Consider the following 25,067-nt stretch of genomic DNA (forward strand, 5'->3'; position numbering starts at 1 on the left):
TTTTAAGGGATCCCCTGGTGGTCATGAGGTTGTTTTGCCATTGTGTTAAACTGAAAACAAGATTAAAAACTGCAGACCTGTTTCAGACCCTTCAATAATCATGTGTCTGCAGGATAAGGGCCCAATGTGTGTTTCTGACCTGTACTAGGCAAACTCCTATTGAATCTGCTGCTGTTTGAGGGAATGTGGCCCCCAGACCCCAATTTTCACCTCACTATCACTGCACTCACACAGCTCACACTCGTGGGGATGTGTGATCCTGTCACAGGGGGATGGGTGTGTGTGAGTACATGTGCTTAGTGTTACTGGAGGGTTTAGTGGCGTGCACCTTAAAGATCATTTGAGTTTTGATGCCACCGAATGGATTTAACTCATTCGTATAGATGTTTAGAGCATCGATCGGCAACTCCGGCCTTCGAGATCCACTTCCCTGCAGAGTTTAGATCAAACTCACCTGACTGTGGCTTTAATGATGATATTGAAGACCTTGGTTAGCTTGTTCAGATGTGTTTTATTGGGTTTGGAGCTACGCTCTGCAGGAAAGTGCCTACCAAACAGTTTTGGTTATGACTGACTTCCATTGCATGGACAAAAAACACAAACAATACTCAAAAATATCTTCTTTTATGTTCCACAAAATTTGGAATGAAATTTTTTTGAAACAACACATTTTGACTAAATATATATTTTTGCTAAATTGGAACAACTTCAAGTATACTTAGTGTAGGGATTAATCAGATGTTTGATTAGTAATATTAAAGTGAAGTGTTCTTACAAGTAAATTACAAATTCATTACGAGTGTCTTCGAAACATACAAGAAATATACCATAAGTGTATTATATTTTTGTAAAAAGTATATGCTCAGTAATAGCTTTGGTTTATTCCAGATACTACAAATTGCACACTTTGTCTTCAATAACAAATGCACCTTACAGTAATAAACAAATATTACTTAGCTATACTTTGTGCAATATACTATTGTATATTATAACGTATTTTGAAAGTATACTTAATGCATCGAAATGCACACAGTTAAAATATACCTAAAATAGATTTTTAAGTAAAGTGCAAATAAATACACTTTTAAAAAATAAACAGAATTTTCCCTTCAAGTATATTTTTCTAAAATATATATATATTTTTTGAAAATATACTAAAATACAACAATGTTAGTGTTAAATTTGTATTGTGAAATAAAAGCATGATGCTTATATACTTTTAATATATTTAAAGATAGTACTTCTTTTGTTAGTATATTTGCAATGCACTATTGAAAAAGGGAATTTCAAATACAATAAAGCATATTTTTTTCACTAGGGGAGGGTGAGCAACTGATGACAGAATTTTTATTTTTAGACATCATTGTGTGTGTGTGTGTGTGTGTGTGTGTGTGTGCGTGTGTGTGTGCATGCGTGTGTGTGTGTGTGTGTGTGCATGTGCAGAGAGAGAGATTTTCATTTCCAATCAAGGTGAAAACACAGACTGGTGGCCCACTTTAGTTGGTGAGGCATTGATGTTGGAAAAGAAAGTTGCTGTGGAATTTTAATGAAAGCCTGTCATCTCTAAAACGTCCTTTCTCATCCTCTTCTTTTCCAGAGTAATAAAACCAGCCCATCACTTGATGAACCAAAAACCAGCCCAAGAGCCAAAACCAACTGGTTAACAACATCTATCAATCTTTAACTGGTAGAAAAATGATCACAGTCTTTACGCTCACCTGAATTATTTACACAGCATGTTATTGATTCTGCATTTAAGAGTCTAAACTGTGACCTCAACACAAAGCTCAGTTCAAGAGGTCAGGCTGGCTTTTGTTCGCAGCTTTACTTGCATGAACTATCTCGTTTTGTGTTGCGACCGATGAGATGTTTCCCTGATTATTGTCCCGGTTCCTCTCAGTAAAAGAGCCTGTGAGTGCCATTGTCTGTAAGTCAGAGATGTCTTTGCACACTTGTGCCTCTGACATAGTTCCCCCGTATTTTCTGGATGCTAGATCAGTCGCAGACACAGAAACTGTGGGAGGCAGGGAGGGGGAAAGTGAGGGGGGGCGAGAGAGGGGGGCTTGAGCAAAACAACAGATCGCTGCCCTTCATCCCTTTGTGTCGACAGTAATAATCCATTAGAACAAGCCCATGTGCACCGCATCAATCATGTAAACAAGTCTCAAACTCTCTTCAGTTTCTCTATGATGCTGTGATTTTGGGTTTTCCCTTACACTTTTTAACTTAAAGATTCAGAGAAAGCTATTTTATCTATTTCCTGGGGTGGGAAAAAATAGTTCATTATTTTTGCTTTTTAGTCCATTTTCCTCCTAGTTTACTTTGAAGTGGGACTTTTAACATAGGGCTTGTCTGTTGGCTTTTCCACAGTGTTGTTTACTGGTTGAGGACACTGGGAGTGGTGCTGAGTGTAATGAGGTCACACCCTGCATGCCCGTCCCGCCCACCGTGCCGTGACTGACACACGCTCCCCTGCCCCGTTTACTACAGCAGAGCGGCGGAGGAGCTGTCCTTGGTGCTGAGCGCGCGGAGCGGTGTGAGCGAGTGCATGCACGCGGGGGGGGGGGGGGGGGGGGGGGAGGAGGGTGGAGGCGTGTTCTTTGTGTTGTGAAGCCCGAGTTAATCTGCGGTGGCATCCACTCACAGACGAGCCCCACATCCGAGAACCAGCGCTGCCGTGAGAGAGCTGCGTCCTTCAAAAATAAAAAACAAGGTTTCACTTCAGAAGGTCTTCACCTGAGTGTGCGCGCTTCATCTCGGAAGACTCCAGGAGATTTTCGTTTTGTTTTTGGCGCTGTTGTTGGACTTTTTTAAAAGTGCATGTGGATGGGAGTTAGGAAGGATGCTTTTCCTTGTGATGTTGTTGTGCTCTTGCAGGTGTAGCATGTACAGATGAAGAGGAGACTGGAGTTACGCACTGCACGTTCCCAGCAGGTTCTCCAGGAGCCGCAGACTTCATTCCCACCGCCTCCTGATCTCATGCCCGGGGTTTCCACTTTGCGGACCGGAGCGTGACTTTGCGATGGCTTGAGTCTTTCCCGTTGGACTGGAGTTGTAATCTCAGGATATCAGTCGGGTTTTGTCCCAGGTACTTTCGGGAGTCTGATGGATCTACCTGAACTGGTTGACACTGCAGCCAGCAGGGACCTAGTTCCTCTGTAAGTACACAACTCTCATCCGAGCTCTTGGAACTTTACACACACCCTTATGTTTTTAGATCTAACTTTCTGGATGGGACATTATAGATACACTACAGACTGGCCTTAACATTTTACATTGAAGATGATGTATCCATCTCTCAAGCTATTACCTAAATACATGTTGTGTGCTCACCTTTGGAGAATAGAGGCATCTCTCCTCAGAGGGTCGAATGCTGCACATTTTGTCAAGTGAATGAATGAGAGGATAAGATAAGATGTTGGAAGACCATGATAGAGGAGATAGGAAGGAGTCAATTTGAAGGGAAGAGGGCCACAGGGTTTCTGAACAGTACGCTTCAACCTGAATTGGGTTAAAGAAGAACATCTTTTTTTGGTTTTCAGTTTGCAAACTCAAACTTGCTACTTACTAACTCAGCAAGGTCATGTGACATTAAATGCAACAGCGAATATGAAATAGTCTATGGTCAACACAAGTTGCTCTTAGGTCGAAGATGCCATGTTGCAGAGGACGCTGGACAATGGTGGTGGGTCTCTGAGCTGGTAGTGCATTACCCATCTGGCTGCTTTAACCCCCCTACCCCACCCCCCCTCACACACACACACACACACACACACACACACACACACACACACACACACACACACACACACACACACACGCACACACGCGCACACACACACACACGCACACACACACACACACACACACACACGCACGCACACTGCCCCTCACATGTAAACAAGCAAGCCCAGATTCATGGATCACTCCGAGAATACTGACCTACATAATGCCGAACGCGGTCTCCTCCTTCTCCTAGACTTCTGCAGATGTACACTGCAAAAGACTTCACACCCACACACTCTGCATTACTGCATCAGTATGATTTTACGTGAACCCCTACCCCACACACACATACACACATACACACATATACGCTTACTTAAGGGTTACTCCAGCTCAAAAAACTGTGTACACTCACACAACACACTGCGACTCACAATGCAGCACAAATGACCCACTATCCAGTGTCCCGCTACTGGAAGCCTCATATTCCAGACTGAGAAATGTACTGGCCTGTTTTGGTGATAACCAGCTGTATACAATACTACAGCTTACTAATAAACAATTTCTTTGTAGATGTAGATGTGCTCCCGAGGCTCAGAGCGAGGCTCTCTGCGTTTGCTGATGAAGGGAGAATCTCATTGACCCAGAATCCTTGTTTATTTACACAATAACCCATTAAAATAGTATGGATGCCGTATGAATTCAACAGTTCTAAGCATATCATTATCATTGCATCAATGTATCTGATCATCCAAAGCATTGTGAAAATACAAATAATAATACTTACTTACTTTTATTTGCAGAAAGCCCTTGTGGAACGCCTGTAAGCAATGATTAGCTCTAAAGAGGAGGATTCACTAATGTTTTTGCAGTATGTTGAAGACTGTGGACTAAAGGCATATAACAGATTGGTCACACAGAGCATCGACCACGTGTGGAATGAGAAAAACAAGATTAACTTTCAGGAGAAAAACGACAAGAAGCGAAAGCAGGAAGAAGCCATTAAAAGGTGAGAGGTTCGAGATATTTCAGCAATGCATGCATATGAAATCTTAAAAGATTGCTCGTATCGCAAATACCCTTACTTACAGTTTTTCCTCAGTTGCTTTGGTACATTTCTCAGATCACAGCACCATCTAGTCTTGATGATCATAATATATTATACAGTTCACTTTCATTTTACAGTATACAGTAAATCTATGTTAATGATGATTCAAGAAATAAACAAAAGCGACTGAGAAAAACTGTAAGTTTGCAGATTGCAACTCAAGTTGACTCAACACATGAGCATTCATTCACACACACGTGTATGTAAATGACAGCCACACAAGGAAACAAACCTTACACTCGGTCAATGGCATAGTGGGATGTTGTTGATGGCAGAAATAGGCCATGTCCTCTTCAACATGTGGAGGTTGATTCATTTTCTAATTTTGACATATTTGGGGCTTGAACTTCATAACGACTTTCAACTTCGGCAGAGACTTATGTGCAAGACACGCACCCACAAAATGGATAATGTTGCTCTACATTACTGGTCCACTCACTACAGTTGTATCAGTTTCACACTAGCCATTAAATAAAGTCTAGGTTTTCATCTTAATGTCATTTCAGTCATACAAAAATGATGTAGTCATGACCGAAGGCGTCAGATGCATTTTGACACTTCAGATCCATGGCCTTGATAACATCAACGCATGCTGTAATTGTGTCAGTGGGCAATTTACTGTTGAGTGCTGCCCCTGACCTGTTGGCATAGATTGCATCGATCACATTTGGCACTGTCTTCTAAGTGCAATAAAAGCTGAATGCTGTCAGAGACCTCTTTCACGCATTTGGCTGAGGCTTCAACTACCTAAAAAGCATTAATTTCAGCTCTGACATGGCGTTAGTTTGTGCTTATGGGGAATGCCGGCTAATCGTAATACACATGTTCCTGCAAAGAATAATTTGCATGGACATTTTTGTCTTCAGCTGTGCTCATCTTTTAATGATTTTGGCTTTAGTTTGGTTTGGACTTTTTATTCATTACAAACCAGAAAAATGATCAAAAGCAGTTTAGGGATGAAGCAATTTGTGGTGAATTTATAGTTGTCATCCAAACACTTTGGGCCCTATTTTAAGGATCTAAGCGCATGGTCTAAAGCGCACGACGCAAGTGCACTTAGGTCGTGTCCGAATCAACTTTTGCTAGTTTAAAGACGGGAAAAATAGTCGGCGCGCCCGGCGCATGGTCTAAAATCGTTGTCCCAATTATCTTAATGAGTAATGGGTGTGTTTTGGGCGTAACGTGCAATAAACCAATCAGAGTCTCATCTCCCATTCCCTTTAAAAGGCAGTTGCGTTCGCGCCATGGCCATGAACGGGACAAAGTGTACATGTGGTGTGGACCCGCCTATAGGCGCACATTACTAACGCGGTCTTTAAAATAAAAAATAAAAACTGCGCCATTGACTTTAGACCAGGTTGGCGCAGTCTATTTCTTTTGCCTCAAAATAGCAACACGCCAACAATGCGGCTGAACACACCTCGTTTCCAGACCAGCACACCCATGGGCGCACAAATGGGCGCAAACGCATTTGCTATTTTAACAAAGTGGTGCGGGAAGTGAAAATGATAACTGCGTCGGGCTGAAACTAGCAAAAAACACTTGCGTCGCGCCTGGCCCTGCATTGCACCGGGTGTATGATAGGGCCCTTTGGATCAGCAAATGAGACAACCCATCTAGAATAGTCATGATAAAATACTGAGCGAGAAATGTACCCAACAGATTTGAGGTGTCCCACACTACCCAATATACCAGATTATGACTATTCACTTTTTAGGTCATCTCGACATCTCTCGACAAACCTTAATTTTGCTAACTCTGTGTTGATGTCTGGTCCCAGTCAAAAATCTCCTAAATTAGGTACATTTGATTGGCCACCAGATGCAGTGTTTAATTAAACTGAGTCTTCAGTGAGGCCCTGGTGTATGTAAGACACTTCACTGCTTGAAACTTAAGAACTTTCACCAACATGTGACCACAAGTCACACTCTTGGGCTGTAAAGGGTATAGACGAGTCTTTACCTCCTGATATTGGTCTACTCCTGGTCTGCCCATCAGCTGTTGCTGATATAAAATATTCATACTTAGTGGCTGGAGGATGAGGGCTAGAAAAAAAGAATAGCTGGATTTTTCATGAGGCATATAAGTGGGTCAATGAGACGACCCATTTTTACAGGAACTGATGGGAAGAGAGAGGAAGGAAAAGAGGGAGAGAGAAAAATCTGTTAGAAAGAGATTAAGTGTGAAGAGCATGCTAGCTGGAGATGCGTTCTGCCTAGTGACAGCTGGAGCAGCCGCCGGCCAATCAGATTGCTTCATTGCTCTGAGTGGGGTGGGTCTTCGTTCATTCTCTGCCGTTCTGTTGGCGCCTCCACTGTCTCTGGGAGCACACGGAAACTTTGTCTCACGTGCTAATTTGCATACAAAAACTATGCTGTAAACACTGAAAAGGATGGACAGAAATCAATGGCAATGATGTTTAAATTATACTATGCAGGATTGAAAAACAATTGAATGTAAGGTATTATTCTATGTTTAGCATTTTAATATATGGAACTGATTTTCTTTTTTCTATAATTTGAAAAGGCTGGAAAGTATGCAGTCCAATATTACACCGGCTTTAATGGCATTGCTATTTTACTGGGCAAGAGCAATGTGATAAATAATACAGGGCCACACACACACACACACACACACTAGGACTAATTCTCAAGCAGGATTCTTTTATCTTTTTTTTGTTGTTGTGTGATTTTCAAAGAACTTTTCCTTGTTTTCAGTCTGCTTAATCTGCCATGTTTAAAGGTCATTTAATTTCTGTCACTAAACAGAATTGGCAAAATAGTAGGTGTGTTTGACTTGAAGCGACTTTAATAATTAATGATCTTTACAACGGAACTTAATCAACACTGAACTGACTTCAGCTGAACAACAGCTAGAATGCATCATTTTCCTGTTTGTCGCTTTGAAACAATCTGTATTGTATAAAGCGCTATATAAATAAAGGTGACTTGACTTGATATTTTCAAACGTGTTTTTCTAGATACATTGGTTGGATACACAAATAGCCCCACCACAGACTCACGCCGTTGGTTGTGTTGCAGTGCAAAGTTTTGAAAAGTGTTTTTACACAGTTTGGGGAAATCTACCTTCTGATGGCAGAGTTATAAGTGTCAGAGATAAGAGTCAAAATGGGGCAGGATAACACGTCTTGAATCAGTTTTTATAAGTCAAGTCAATTTAAGTTTTAATGCAAAAAACAACAAAACAAAAAAACAAACTGCAGCATAATTGCAATTCTTCCTTCAGAATCGGAGAAAAAGATTGTGTAAAACTGCACTGAACACTTTGCTTAGGAGAAGTATGGCATCAGCTATTTTTAACAGTAGGAAACTTGTCTTTGCCGAGCAGGAGCAATACATGCAGTGCAGACAGCTGCTCCAACATCACTGTTCCTCTTCCTAATGAGAGCTTAATACCTGATCCGTCGTGTGTGTGTGTGTGTGTGTGTGTGTGTGTGTGTGCGTGCGTGCGTGCGTGCGTGCGTGCGTGCGTGCGTGTGTGTGTAAGGGGACTGGTTGCACAGAGCAACAGTAGCAGATTTTGTGTTTGGTTTCCGTAGGTACCCTGTTGCTAGGCAAAGTTAAGCCCCTGACCAATGAACCCTTCTCTCGAGACTCCCGCTGTTCAGCAGCTGTATGTGCGGAAGTTACCAAGTCACACAAACACATGTTCATGCTCAGGTAATAGATGTACGGCCTTGAAATCAAACTAATGACTCGTAAAGTCATTCTCATTTGTGGGCCAGAAATCTTTAGGGAATAGAGAGAGAGTGAACTTAACGGTGACTTTTGATTTAGTTTACATCAGAAGAACCAAAGGAGTTCAGGGCTACAAACCCAGTGCAATAGAAATCAAGATATTGTAGGGAGTAAATAGGAAGCATGAGTTTAAAAGTTAAAATAGAGACCAAGGAAGATCAAAGATATTTCCCAATGCAATAGAGCATGATGTCATATATTTGTAACATTGTATCATTGTTGTTGTTGCATCAAATCCTGGAAAAGGATCTCCATGCTATTTAGGCCTGAATTCCTTGACAAAGTTAGTTTTTTTTTAACAACTAACTTTTTTTCCCCAATTGGTCAAGCTCCATGAAAGTGCAATCAAAATATCCACTTAAAAAATCTATCCCTGCTGTGTTGAGGGCCTTTTACTGTCTCATTACAAGTCGGAAGGGGTGCTAAGCAGAAATCAATAGCTCTAAATAAGCCATTCATTCAGATGAGTAACTTCATCACAGATCTCATCAGAGCGTTGCTAATTACACACACACACACATCAGCACAGAGTGATTTACTGAGCAGCGCTGTGTGGTTTAGGGCAGGGGTTACCAGGGACGCCAGGGGGACGCTAGTGGTCAACCTAAAAAAGTCATTCTTTTCAGGTTTATACATAACAGTACTCTAAAAGTATTAGTTAAAGCCTATTAATGAGTATTCTCATTTCATTAAATATAGAGGGAGACATCATTTTGGGGGGTACTTAACATTAAGTGGCTGAAAAACTCTTGGTTTAGAGATCTGTAGTGCAGTTGACTGGGATGTTCATGAGCGCTCTTTATCAATTATGCTCAAAATAATTAAATAATCCAAAATATTGTAGAAACAACAATGTTTTCATTCATTCCTTGTGTTTCTCTGTCATCTTGTGGATTACATACATTAGTTTAGTGTACAAACTGAATGTATAATTCCGTACTTCAGTATAGAAACTATAAAACTGAGTTTTCATGCTGTTATTATTACATACAATCTAAAAATGTAAATATTCTGACCAAACATCAATTCAATTGTGGCTTAATGCTTTAATATATGGTAACAATTTACAATAAGGTTCATTACTTAACATTAGTTAGCTACATTAGTTAACTAATAATGAACTGCACTTCTACAGCATTCATTAATCTTAGTTAATATTAAATTCAACATTTACTAATACATTATTAATATCAAAGGTTGTGTTTGTTAATGCACTGTGAACTAACATGAACAAACAATGAACAGCTGGATTTTTAAACTAACATTAACAAAGATGAATAAATACATTATCAAATGTATTGCTCATTGTTCATGTTAGTTAATACATCAACTAATGTTAACTAATGAACCTTATTGAAAAGTGTTACCATATATACAATGCTGCTTGACTTCAGAATCCATTCATGACCTGTTTTATTCCTATACGTGTGGTGTCTTCTCAGGGGGGAAGAGGTGGTCGCCGAGGGTAAGCACCTGCGGATGGGCTCAATGAGCATGCCAGCCCCTGCTGAACACGTGTCCCCTCACCAGCACCAGCACCAGCCCCCCTGTAACCCGGGCTTCGCCGTTCGCTCCCAGTCCCTGCACTCCGTGGGAGGAGTGGAAGAGGAGGGCAGCCCCACGTCCCGTAAGCAGCCCCCACCCAAGCCCCGGCGGGACCCCAGCACTAAACTCAGCATCTCCTCTGAAGCCGTGGACTTCAGTCCCACCGGGTGTAAAGGCGATGACTCGGAGAGGTGTGACGGTAAGATGTCATGGCGTTTAATCCAAGCTTCACATTTCCTGTTGAGATCCACTGATTCTGTAGTGATACACTTGCTGAGGTTGAAAAATTGGTTCAAAGCAAACACACCTGAGTCAACAATGTGGACAGTACCATCATTTTGAATAGTCAAATAATGTGAAGCCTTAGCTGGACTAAGCTGTGCAAACAAGACTGTAGTAGGTGATGTTTAATAGTCCTCCAGGTGCAGGACAACATCTTTACACATTGAGCAAAGGTCTAGTTGACCCTAACATTGTCTCCCGGCATTTCCTTCAAGTCACAGTAGTTTGTTCTTGTTATAGGTGAACTGTAAAGTGCCTGCTAAATTACCATTTAACCTACTGTTTCCTGTCCTCTCTGCACTCTTTTATCAATAAAGGTGGGAGATAGGCCTAAAAAAGTAAAATAAAATAGGCCTATATATATATATATATATATATATAAAAAAAATATATATATATATATATAAAAATAAACACATTATATATTAATTCAGCAAATTGCAATGTTGCCTGGCAAACATAAAGGGCCCTATTTTAAGGATCTAAGCGCATTGGTCTAAAGCGCACAGTGCAAGTGCACTTAGGTCGTGTCCAAATACACTTTTGATAGTTTAACGACGGGAAAAATGGTCGGCATGGTCTAAGGGTTTTCTCTATTCTCTTAATGAGTAATGGGTGTGTTTTCGGCGTAACGTACAACAAACCAATCAGAGTGTCATCTCCCATTCCCTTTAAAAGTCAGTTGCGCTCGTGCCATGGCGGATTCGCTATTTACATGACGAAATTTGCAAGCGGAAAAAACGGAACGCTTCTCTAGAAAGGAAACGGATCTGCTTGTGTGCGAGGTTAAAGTGCAAGCAGACCATCTACCGGACAAAGTGTACATGCATTGTGAACCCGGCTATAGTCGCACATTACTAACCTTTACATTTTTTTCTAATTTGTCATTGACTTTAGACCAGGTTTTTGTTGGTCAATGGCGTAGTCTATTTCAGTTTCCTCAAAATAGCAATGCGTCTGAACACACCTCGTTTTCTGACTAGCAGCCCATGGGCGCACAAATGGGCACAAATGTATTTATTATTTAAACAACGTGGCGCAGGACGTGAAAATGATAACTGTGTCGAGCTGAAACTAGCTAAAAACACTTGCGTCATGCCTGGCGCTGCGTTGCGTTGAGTGTATGATAGGGCCCAAACTGTTTAACAGCAGCATTATTAACTTAACTATTGTTTATTATGTTCAGTTGGACATCTAATTCTTTCTTGAGCAGTGCTGTTGCTGCCATTTCATAAAAGCTATTAGCCATTTACGTCCATCGTCCAGCTGAAGTATACCCATTCCACCCTTTCATGATTAACATATAGCAAAGTGATTGTAAATATGAGAGCAGTGTTGTGAATGAGCTGTGGGGTTAATCCAACTTAGTTCTTTACTGTTCTCAACAACACCCACTCTTGTCATGTTATGTCAACACTGTCCCAGGGGATATCCTCATGCAGATCCCAACAAGCCCATCAGTTTATTGCTATGTAGTGATTGCTCTCCTTTTGTTTTTAAGTAGTAAACAAGCACAGTGTGTTTTTGTGTTCATTTTAAGTTGTTGTTGAAAAGAACAAGAGAAGCATCCCTTTAAATAGGATTATAATGTTAATTATGTTCGCCCTTCATAGATACAAGAGCAGATCAGACTCTTTGGTTTAATATTCCAAAACTCTGGTGAGTTACAGAACATACGTCAAAGAAGCAAAGCTGCAGGCTGCAAAAGTATTAAGTCGATTTATGTTTCTGCAGTACTGACGTATGCTGTGAGAGTTGCTTTTCGTCAGAATTTGAAGGGATCACAGTGTGCACGCAGATCTTCCTCAATGCCACGGCAACCAGCCCACAGAAACAGAGACCCCCTGCTGCTCAACCAATCCAGACATCAGACATCAGCCTCTACCAATCGTCAGCGAGGTGACAGGAAGTTAGAGCGCGGCAACAGCCAATGAGGAATGGGCAGGCAGCCAGCTCAACAGCGCTTTAGCCAATGCGCACCAAAGAGTGGGGGATGTCCCTCATTCAGAGGACAGTTGCGTGTTGAAGCGGGGGGGGAGTGGGGGGAGGGACCAGCGCAGAATTCATTCAGGAGTAGCGATTGACCTAGATTTAGTTCCCCTGGAGGAGAGGGGGCGAGGGTAAACACATCCACTCGTGGGGAGGGAAGAGGCAGAGAGAGCAGGAGGAAGGGCACATTCAGAGGCGTTGAAACGGATCTCAAGATCCACCAGTCTTCACTTTCACTGAATTAACACACATATAGTCTTTTTTTTCCCTCCAGGCATGCGCAAAGGGATTCACTGACTCCCAGAGAGAACATGAAAAATGACTTTAATCTGGTGCAATTGTACTCTTTTCCCTCTTCACACACCCACAAAAGGTTTATGAGAAAATGTTCTTTGGATATGATGAAAGATGAGCTTTTCTCAGTACTGAAAATCAAGGCATTTTGTCATTTTTATCCTCAGAGTGAAGTTGGAACCGTTAGAGATTGTGTACAAGATTATCATCTATACTCGTGTGTGTCACTTTTGAGGGAGTGCCCAGATTGTGTTTGCCGATGTGTGTATTTAAAAAACAGCTTTCTTTATTGTATGTCATATAAAATATATGACTGTGTGTGTGTATGGAATTGGTGATAAAGTTGGTGACTGAGTTGGGGCGGAAGGACTATCTGGCATCTGAATAATTGAAAGTTATTAAATCATCCTATGTACAGATGACTTTAACCCTCTGCAACTATGCTAATCCATATCTTTCTTTATGTTTTTTTCTGCTTACTCAGGAACGCAAGGCTGCAGTGAGGACTGCAGGAAAGTTCCCCCACCAAAACCTAAAAGGAATCCCAACACGCAACTGAGCACTTCCTTTGACGAGTCTTACATCCGCAATCATGGTTCAAAAAGTTCTCCCTCCATCTTCTCAAGGGATAGCCAAGCCCCTTCTCCCCCTCAGCCGCAGGCCCAACAGGACTCAGACTTTGATGAACCCATCTACATTGAGATGTCTGGGAACGTGGGCCAAGAACCGACCCCTCGTGCTGAGGAAGATGAGCCGGGTGAGGCTGTATATGAAGAGATGAAGTACCCTACCCTTGACGAGTTCGACTCCCGTTGGGATCTTTTGAGCTGTCGATCGCAGTGCGCCACACCCTGCCCGCCTGAGCTCGACATCCATGCCCCCCTGAGCCGCTGTACCACCCCTCGAGGCACACCTCTCCTTTGTGACATCCCCGCCCCATTCCCCAACTTGTTGGCCCACAGGCCACCTTTACTGGTTTTCCCTCCTGCCCCTGCTCAGTGCTCGCCCAACTCAGACGAGTCCCCACTCACCCCTCTCGATGTAACAAAGCTTCCTATGTTAGAGAACGGCTCTTATGGCAAGTCCCCGACTTCTCTGGAACCTTCTGGCTCTGCCTCTACGTCGCACCTAAGACGTGCCGAGAGGGAGCTGACAGCCACTCCCACATTAACAGTATCTGGGCGATCGTCTGCACCGCCGTTGCCCTGTGCCCTCTATAAAAGTTCCTCCTCTTCACACGGTTATCAGCGCAGCCACTCAGCCTGCCCCTCACCTGTCAGCATGGGCCGCTGCCTGACGCCCCTCAGCCTCATGCGCTCGCCGCCTTTTGACGGGCCGTTTCCCACAGCGGGCCTTCCTCGCAGCGCCTCGGCCACACCTCACGGAAAGGCGTCCCCGCCACAGGATTCGAGCTCAGGAGGCCGGCATCACGGATCTATGCAGAACGTCTCAGTGGCACGCTCACGGACGCCCACTAGCCCGCTGGATGAGCTCACCAACCTCTTCACCACTGGCAGGAACATGCTGAAGAAGAATACCAGCGGCAGAAAGAGCAAGGAGCCGGGAGAGAGTGAGTGCCATTGTCTGTTTCTCAGATTAATATATGCAGTCAGTCACTAATTTAATAATTGTTCACCTGTGTCAAAACCTTCAAACATTCCCTCAAGCGTATTAGTTACATACAGAGGTGGGTAGAGTATCCAAAAACTGTACTCAAGTAAAAGTACAAGTACTTCTAGAAATATTTACTCAAAGTAAAAGTAAAAGTAACAATCTTAATAGTTACTTGAGTAAGAGTAAAAAAGTATCCAATGAGAAAACTACTCAAGTAGTTAGTTACTAGTTACTTCGGATCATAGGCCGATATATATGATATATATATAAAACATGATATTATTTAGATATTTTTTATTTAAATGACGTATTATCATAATTAGTATCCAATGAGAAAAGTATCCAATGAGAAAACTACTCAAGTAGCTATAGTTTCATAGGCCTATATATAGCCTACTATGATATATATAAAACATGATATTATTTAGATATTTTTTTTATTTAAATGACTATTATTATCATAATTAGATAGGCTATCTTTGCCACAAAAACAGAAGAGACAAGCATTATTTTCTGCCATCTGTAGCCCGAAAATCATTGCCTGTCCTTTGGTTTGTATAATAGTAACTTATACAACTACAGTTGGATTATTAGACAATGTCGAAATATAGTGAATCTGCAGAGTTTTGCATTTAAAGGCATGTTAAAGGGAAACATTGACACAGAGAAGAAAGAGTTCAAACTCTTCACATGTGCTCGCGCTGACCGCTACTGAACATCTGAACACAAACGACGATCAAACGCACATCGACGGATCTTCTTCTGTCTGTTCTCCAAAATGTAATCAAATGTATATTTCTGCATGCATGTTTAAACTGGTCAACAGTGTCTAAGGCAGGCAAAGGCATTCGTTTTCAAGTTGAGTTCGCACGCGACTGCGCAATACACACACATTACCGCGGGATGGCTGGTGTTCATTTCATATGTGGACAATGGTAGCTTATTTATTGTATAAAGTAATGTATATGTCCAAAAAAACGGGTAATGTCATACTTTGAAGTAGTGCTATCATATCGTAATAATCTGTTTGGTTGTAAAATGTATTACCTGAATGAAATTAAATCGAATATCGTCCTGTGGAACGATATTCCACAGGATATATCGTCCTCAGCATACGAAGATAATAGAGATCTTCATCGCTGGCAAAAATTATGCATTTGCAGATTTGCTTTCACTTGACTGTACTGTAGGTCCACAGCCACTTCATCCAACGCTCTTGATGTTCTTAAATCTTCCTGTTACGACTCCGAGTCGAGTGTGAATTGAAAGCGCTTCAGACGATTCAGTGCGTGTGGGAAACTGAACAGATCATACAAACTGATTCGCGAACCGATTTAGAGAGATCTGCCCACTTGTTTGATCAAGTCTTTGAACAGAATCGACTCAAAAGAGTGATTCATTTGTGAATTGAGCATCGCTCATGCCCAGAAAAAAGATAGAGCGCGCTTGGAATAAACTACGCATTTAACAACACGTATTGCATTAAAATAAAGTAACGAGAGGAACATCGCTCAACGTAACGAAGTAAAAGTACCGTTTTTTTATTAGAAATGTACTCGAGTAAAAGTAAAAAGTACCCACATTTAAATCTACTCTTAAAAGTACAATTTTTCCCAAAAAATACTCAAGTAAATGTAACGAAGTAAATGTACTTCGTTACTACCCACCAAAAACATTCAGTGTTCAACATTCATGCAAAACACATTTAGTAAAATGAAATAATAACTGACTTAATTCATACCTGACTTAAATAAGCACAAAGATACCGACAACAGATTTTGAGTTTTGTATTTTTGCAGTAATTTTATTGGTTATACTTTATTACGATAATTCACTTCAGACATTCTACTAACTATAAATAACTTTGCAACTACATGTCAACTAACTCTCATTAGACTGTTAGGTTAGGGTTAGGGTTAGCAGAATAAGTTGACATACTTATAAATTGACTTATAGTCAGTAGAAATCTACTAATACTCTAATGACTTGCAGTTGACATATAGTTGCAAAATTACTTATTGTTAGTAGAATGTGTAAAGTGGACTATCCAAAAAAAGTGTTACTGCTTTGTTATGTGAAGACTTTTATTTTGGATTTTGTTCTCCTGTGGATGATTTTGGGAAAATTACAGGGACCGAGAGAGCTAGTGTGGGGATTGAGTTGTAGGCCTATTTTATTATTTTACTCATGAAAGTTGTCCAAAGCCCATTAAATCCTGCGGGTCTATTACATTCACTATATATTTCTGAAGTTTCTAAGACACTCTGTGTTGGACCTAACACCTTGCTATAATTATAATTATTCAAAGAATGCCATCCATTCTGCCCTTGTGTTTTGGCATGCTTCTCTCTGCACAAAAGTTTAATCAGATTTTTACAGACTGACATAGATCATAAAATTTAATCCAGAGAGATTAAGAGGCTAAAGCAGTCAGTGATCGTGCCCCAGACCTGCTGCTGATGCATTAAACCAGTAGCATGTTTATTTTAATATGTAAACAGTTCTTAACAACTGCTCTAAGAAAGCCCCCCCCCCCCCCCCCCAAAAAAAAGGGAAAATTAAGAATATGCACTATTTTTTTCAACTCTTTATAAAGGTACATGTGTTTATCTGCATGTGGTGGCAGTTAAGGTAGTGTCCATTAGAAGTGAATTATCTAATTATGTGGGATCATATTGCAGACAGTTTTATATGGCTTACTTACATTTTCATAAGTGCAGAAGGCTAAACAAACAACAATTATAAAACAGACTCCAAAAGAACACCTCCTATCCATGGTATAATCAATTTATTTCAGTCTTTTGTGGCTTATTGCTTTATTTTGCATGTTTTTGCATCATCAATGCACTGATTGGAGCTTCAGAACAGAATATTGAAAAAAAAAACTGTGATTGCAATCTCTCTATTCATGTCGACTATCATTACTTAAGTTACGAGACGTGAACTGTCATTTGTTAGTCATTGTATCTCACCTCCGGCAACACCTCTCAAAAAAGGTCAGATTGTCAAAAAGGCCTTAATATCACTTCATCCCATTGAAGAAATGGTCCACTGCACTTCAAATGCAGAGGCACATTACTGCTCATCTAAAAGAGGACTAAAAGGGGGGGGGGGGGGGGTCTCCCTGCAGAGTCTCCCTCAAAGGATTTAAAGACCAATCCCGATGCAGGTCACGGCAGCCCCATTGCAGTGAATGTGTGAAGCTCTCAGCACTCAGTGGAATGAACGTGCAAAGCCAGTGAGCGGAGCTATACCTGCACAGGCACATACTGTGCTTAAGAAAAAAGACATGAAGCCTTTAACTTAAAGGGATAGTTCACCCCAAAATGAAAACTCTGTCATCATTTACTCACCCTCATGTCGTTCCAAACCCGTGAGACCTTCGTTCATCTTCGGGACACAAATTAAGATATTTTTGATGAAATCCGAGACCTTTTTGTCCCTCCACTGACAGCTACTGTACGTCATTGCAACTTTCAAGGCCCCCAAAAAACAAACCAGGAAATCCCGCACGCTATCAATACTTGCAAACGAGTATACATTTTTTATTTCAGGCATGCCTTCATCAGGCATATACAACTTTCAAGGCCCAGAAAGCAAATAATAGTTAAAATAGTCCATGTGACTCCAGTGCTTCAACCTTAATGTTATGTAACGACGAGAATACGTTCTGTGCACAAAATTGACTTTATCGAAGAATTACTTCTCTTCTTTGTAAGTCTCCTACACTGTTGACGTAGTAAACACACTACAGCGCTTCCGGGTTTTACATCAGAACGCAGGCTTTGATGAAGAACATGATAATATTGTCATTTTAAGTTTTTGAGTAATTGAGTAATAAACTTGAGTCATTACTAGTGTGTTCCCATGTTCTTCACTTCAGAATACTGATCCAAATAATTAGTAGTTCATTTAGAAGGATGTAGTAACACTTGATTCATTACTAATGGGTTACCATTACCTTATATTATACATTATGCAGTATTAATATTAATTAAGAACCTGTATATATAGTAGTTCTTAGTAGTCTTCAGTGAGGTGTGAAAAATACTGATTAGCTGAACTACCACATTCAACTGAGCGCCATTACTTACTAATTCGTTAATCAGAGTTTCTTGTTAGTTAATAGTAGTTACTAGAATGTTAATCGTGCGTTACTCATTTGTTCCTGTGTACTTCTGTGCATTCATTAATGAAGGAACGGTATTCTAAAGTGTTACCGTTTTATTTGAGTTTGCTGGTGTTGCCAGGGGCCAGTTGCATAGCCATTAAGTTAAGTTAAGAACTAGTATGGCCACCTAGCAGTTAGTTAGGGGTTATCAGCCTTACGTTTCATTATCAAATTAGCCTAATCAACATTTTTATGTAACTGACTTAAAACATTTATGAACAGTCTTAAAGTAAAAAAATTTAATGACTAACTTGTAAGACTTGGTTTATGCACCCGGCCCCTGGTTGCCATGTGGCTTTTAGGTTTTTACCTGGTACTCATGAAGTGTGTATCTGTTGTTGTCGGAATGGTTGATTTTGCACATTTACATATGGCCTATTTGGGTCTTGCACCTGTGCTGCACCTGTATGTTGTATCATGCAAAGACTGCGTTGGCACAGTTTATGGCTGTGCTGATGCAAGAGTATCATCTGTCCTTCACTGTGGAAAACAGTGCGTGACCTATTTATGAACCCACTCATCGATTGTGTTGTAAGCAAAGAACAGGCCCACCGCACATTTAAACAATACAACCTGGCAGTACACAGAGGAAGAGAAAGGTGTGTGTGTATACATAACAAAAACAAATCAGTCATTGAAGGTATAGTTCAAACAAAAAATTGTACTCTGTCATTTCCTTGTCACCATGTCATTTTTTCTGCAGAACACAAAAGGAGATTTTTATTTATTTATATTTATTTTGTAGATATGATGAAAGTCAATTGAGACAGTTTTGAAAAAAAAAATGCATGCATGTTTAGAATAACATGAGTGTGAGGAAATGATGCTGGTCAGACTCATCTCACTAATGGTTAGCACACACACACACACACACATACACACACACACACACACACACACACACACACACACACACACACACACACACACACACACACACACACACACACACACACACACACACACACACACACACACACACACACACACACACACACACACACACACACACACACACACACACACTTTACATCTGCCCAGATTAGGGCCCAGAAACATATTGTGCAGCACATCTGTATATTTAATGTGTGTGCTACACCTTTCACAAATGCACTGACACGACACCACACACAGTCCAAAGAGGAACACAAAATAACAAACCACTTTATGAATTCACGGGGACACCTAGTGACCAAATTCCAGTATTGCAACAGAAAATGGTTACACTTTATTTTTATAGTCCACTTTAGGCATTCTTCTAACTAGAAGTAACTTTGCAACTATATGTCAGCTAAGTGAAGTTCACAACGTAATTTCGGGAGGAGTGAACCCATCTAATCTTTCAATTAACCGCCAGAGCATATAAGCAGCCGCGCACCTTGCTCCGGCATCAGCTGTGTGGGCATCCCTCCAACTCCCCAACTCCACCAACATAATTTAGCCTCCACTGCGGACATCAAGCCAAATACGCTTAACCTTATTAGCTTATATGGGCAAAGGAACGTGTGAACTCTCATTAATTTGCATCTACATGTCAACTAACTGTCATTAGAGTATTAGTAGACTTTAGGTTAGGGTTAAAGGTGCTGTATGTAATTTATTTGACTAAAATACCACAATATGTTTGCAGAGATTTAGAAAACATGTTAAGTTCAAATGCTTGTTTCTCTAAAAAACAATGCTGCAGCCAGTTATTCTACTTTGAAATGTCCACTGCCAATTTACCCAATAGTATTTCGACACCCTGGGTTGCCAGTTGGCGGAAAACACTGCGTATTTGAAGCCATTGAAGCCAGAAAATAAACTGGGTCAGAGATTGCAGTTGCGTGTCCTCAATCTGGCAACCCACATGAGTGTTGAGTCTGAGGAGGAGGCGAGGAAAACAACTCTCTCCAATATTTTTTTTTAGTTGAACTGCAGTACCCATTTCAACCACTAGCTGTCAATATTGCATAATGCACCTTTAAGGTTAGGTTTAGTAGAATAAGTTGACATGTACTTGCAAAGTTACTGTTGTCTGTTGGGAGAACATAAAAATAGTGTGTTAGCAGATATTAAGCAGACAGTCTACTAATACTCGAATGAGAGTTAACTGACATGCAAAGTTACCTATAGTTAGTAGAATGTCTAAACTGGACTATCAAAATAAAGAGTTGTTGTTTTTTTGTTGTTGGAATGCATCAGTGTGAAGAGTTCAGCATGAAGTGTAGTCACTGAAATATCTGTAATGTTTTATCTCTTCTAGGTGAAACCAAGGGAAAGGGTCACAGTTCTGAGTCCAAACGGGAGCACAAGGAGAGGAGCCATCACAGCAAAGAATCCAAGCGAGATAAAGACCGCAGCAGCAAGTCCTCGCATCGACGGGACAGCAAAGACAAAGAGCAAAATGGCTTCGAAGCTCGACATGACACCAAGGACTGCAGCTACAGCAACTCTGAACCATTACCCAGAAGGGACAGCAAGGACACTGGATGTAACGGCCCAGAGCAGCCTCACCGACAAGAGAGCAAAGATCGAGGCAGTAGCACTGAGGTACTGCCTCAACGGGACAGCAAAGACAGGACCGATCACCGCAGCAGTGCAGAACCCATCACCAGACGCGACAGCAAAGACAGGACCGATCACCGCAGCAGTGCAGAACCCATCACCAGACGGGACAGCAAAGACAGGACCGATCACCGCAGCAGTGCAGAACCCATCACCAGACGGGACAGCAAAGACAGGACCGATCACCGCAGCAGTGCAGAACCCATCACCAGACGGGACAGCAAAGACAGAACCGATCACCGCAGCAGTGCAGAACCCATCACTAGACGGGACAGCAAAGACAGGACCGATCACCGCAGCAGTGCAGAACCCATCACCAGACGGGACAGCAAAGACAGAGGTTGTATTGTTCCAGAACTCTTGTCCAGACAAGACAGTAAAGAACTGCTAAGAAATGGTCATGACACCAGATGGGACAGTCGAGAGAAAGTTTGCTATGGGATAGACCTTCCTCACAGACATGAAAACAAGGAACAGGGAAGAACAGGCATGGAAAGTCGACGGAATAGTAAAGATGGGGGCAAGCACGGCACAGAATCTGGTCAGGACAAGGAGAAGAGCTCAGAAGGCAGGCGAGGGAGCAAGGAAAGGATCAGCAATGGCAGTGATGTCATGAGCAGGCGGGACTGCAAAGATAGGGGAGTACACACAACTGAGACTTTACCCTGGTATGAGGCGAAAGATAGAAGCAACTATAACACAGAATCACCAAAAGCACAGGACAAGGACACAAGGTCTGGATCTTCAGCCATGGTGTCATCCAATCGATCCGGGCGATCCTCCATGAGTCCGAATATAATGTCGGGGAACTCAAACTCTGGTAAGAATAGCATTTGTTTGACAGCTGGTCAGTTGATGTTGCTGATGGGCCAAATTCTGTATCCAGCTGTTATCTCAGCCTGACTAGCAAAAAGAGTGCTGAAAGCTCTCTAATATCAGCCAACAGATCAACCCCATCAGGCTGGGAAACCAGTTTTGGCTAGTTTAAGAAGTTATTTCAGCAGATTATAAAGGTTTATCAACTGGTTGATCAGCTTCACTATAAATGTGCTAGCAATAACCAGTATAAATGTGCGTTTCCCAAAAGCATCGTTATGGTAAATGGACTGCATTTATATAGCACTTTCAAAGACCCAATGGCCACCAAAGCGCTTTACATTTTGCCTCATATTCACCCATCAACGGCGGTGTCAGCCATCCAAGGCGCCATCCAGTTCGTTGGGAGCAGCTGGGGTTAGGTGTCTTGCTCATGGACACCTCGACACTTGGTCAAGTGGAACCAGGAACCTTCCGGTTTGTAGACAACCTACATGAACCACTGAGCCACTGCCGCCCCTATCGTTAGCCAACTATGGTCACAAGTTTAGTCGTTATCAGAATAGTTTAACAAGTCAGTGTTTCCCGAAAACATAGAACTACCAATTTACGACAATACAGTTTCGGGAAACAGTCGTGACTAGCTAGTTGATGTCTTCAACGATGCACCGTACTATGGTAGTAAAGCAGCGAGTTACTTCGTTGCACGGGAAACGCACCCTTGATCTATTCTGGAACAGCACAGAAATTCATGCTGATCAAAGCTGATCTTTTCAGCTGGAAAGACAATGTCATTGCTGAGGTTTCATGTTCATCTGTTCATCTTTCCTTGCAGACCTGAAGACAGTTTCAAAGGCAGGATGGTCTTCTTCCACAGGAGTAGCACAATCTCCAATAGGCACACCTCAGAAACAGCCTTCAGATGTCCAACAGGTACTGTCTTTATCACTGAACTTGTATTTGTGCAGCTGTAGAATAACAGACCTGACCGCCTGTCCTCTCCTTGTGTCCAACAGATGCCCCCTATGCCATGGTTGTATGGTGACAGCACCATGCTGGAGATGATCGAGAGGAAACAACGCCTCTGCCGGGAGATACGGTCTCGTCAACGGCTTCCTGACCGTAGCCCATGCAAGAAAGAAAGCCTGCCTACCATGCCCAGTTGGAAGAAATCCAACGGGGTGAAGAAGTACAGCCCACCTCCCTACCCAACTCAGACCACTGTCTTCTGGGACACGGCCATTTGACCTGGCCTTGTGAGCACTTTAGGGTCATGCTCTGCCCTTTATTTTCAGGCAGGGTTGAAGCCAATCAGAGTGCGCTCCCACCTGACGATGGGTGGGTGGGGTTCATATAGCAATATTTCAGAGGTTGTAGTTTATGAGGTTTTCGTATCATTGTTAATATCTAATATTTTTATACTCAGTGTAATTCCTTAATGACCTAGCATCAATAGATATTTTCTAAATGAAATGGAATATCTTTGCAAAGATTATGTAGAGTTAGTCCAATGCAATTGTTGTTTTTCTACCTTTAATTTATTTCCATTATTATTTATTCATTTATTTTTTAACATCGCAATACACAAGTCAGTACCTTTTCATCAATAGCTTTCTATTTCAAGACCTCCGGAAAGGACCTTTCTGTGGTATTTTTACCACACTGAATGAACTCTATTGTAACACTGGATGTTATGGAGATTGGTTTAGGGCTAGCTTACTTCTCGCTGCCTTTCCACACATTATTAGATCATTTATTTGAATGTCTAATATTAAGAAATAAACAGATCATGCATTTTTCAAAAGTCCTTGAGAAGGATTTCATTGTTTTTAACCACAATCTCATTGTTCTGCCTTTAGTTTCTATAGTGGTAGGTTTCAGAGAGTATGATGTACTCTGATTCAAGGTCAGGTCATTGCACATAGAAAAAGGGTAACAGTTAATTTCTGTGTGAAACAGAAAATGTCTCTTTTAAGGGATGTTGTAACTGCTCTGTGTGTACATGGCGTCTGAAGAGCTGTAAAAACAAGGGGTGACCCTCTCCTCTTTGGGTCTGTGGCAATAGCTGGCGGGTGCCAGTGAGAATCCTCCAAAGGAGGGTCACCCAGAGATTAATGACAATCTGGAATATCAAAGTTGTATTTTTTGCATCTCAGCATTATTGAAGAATTGTGTACATGGATAACTGTAAAATGAGAAGATTCTTTTGTGCAATGGTCTTGTATAGAATGACTGTGCCATTATTTATCATACGTTAATGGAGTAGACTGATTTGGAAATTTCAGACAGACACAATATCTGTATTAGCAACACAAACCAATGACTGATAGCTCTCAGCTATTGTATGTAGTACACACGGCCACATGGTCTGGCAACAGGAATTATGGCTGCATAAACAAAGAGGCTGTACACAAGAGAGCTGCAATTCCACAATCCTTTACCTGGATACACTCAGTTCTCCCTCTACCTCTCAGATCAGTTCATTTGCACAAACAATGCAACAAACAAATGCAGCATTGCATTGCCAAAGTACTTGGATCTTGTAGTAAAATCCCCTCCCAATCCCCCTCTCTCATTCCTCCCTTTGACCTCCGTGTTGGAAACTGATGCCTGTACAAAATGTGTTGCCTTGGAGACCGGTACTCACTGTAACTGGGTCACATTGGGTGAGAGGTCGTGAAGACTGTAGACTATCAGAGGTAAAGGTATCGTGTACCGGTTGCTAGTTTACAGGCGTTTTTGGATTTGGGGGAGGAATAAAACTATTAAACAGCTGAAATTGCATTTGAGATCCAGTATGAGACAGATGGTCCATTTTATCTTCCTCATAGTAGTCAAAGAGTTTGAGAAAGCTGATCCAAGATTCGAGGTTAAGGGGAGCAAATAACCGAGGTAGCACTTGGTCTGCAGTCTCAACAAACATGGAGATATTGTAGCCTGAACGTTTGTCTGCGTGTGTGCCAAGCTATGCTATATGCAGATCAACAATAAAGATGATTGTTTGAAATTCACTCTCTTGTGGCCAGAGGGTGCCGTTTTGGAAATGTAATAATGTACAATCTCTTTGTATGTAAAATGTGCACTGTGACGGGTAGAAAGCCTCTCTCCTTTGTCTTATTGCACTGAGTGTTCTCTTATCTGTACAGAAATGTTTGAACAAAGTATGCTGATTGTCACAAGAGACTTTTCAAGATGAAAAAATAAATATAAACCTCAA

The 25,067-nt window shown here is 41.5% G+C and overlaps 1 protein-coding gene across 1 annotated transcript; it reads left to right on the forward strand.

Moving 5' to 3' along the window:
• Window positions 1-3,025: 3,025 nt before the first annotated feature.
• nyap2b (neuronal tyrosine-phosphorylated phosphoinositide-3-kinase adaptor 2b) lies at window positions 3,026-25,067 on the forward strand. The gene is made up of 7 exons (XM_079614261.1): window positions 3,026-3,158; window positions 4,530-4,735; window positions 10,035-10,336; window positions 13,187-14,272; window positions 20,733-21,854; window positions 22,686-22,783; window positions 22,867-25,067. Exons 2-7 carry the CDS (start codon window positions 4,557-4,559, stop codon window positions 23,095-23,097), a joined length of 3,018 nt encoding a protein of 1,005 aa, XP_079470387.1. The 5' UTR covers window positions 3,026-3,158; window positions 4,530-4,556; the 3' UTR covers window positions 23,098-25,067.

This window comes from Phoxinus phoxinus (assembly GCF_949152265.1).
Source record: "Phoxinus phoxinus genome assembly, chromosome: 5".
Lineage (NCBI taxonomy): Eukaryota > Metazoa > Chordata > Actinopteri > Cypriniformes > Leuciscidae > Phoxinus > Phoxinus phoxinus.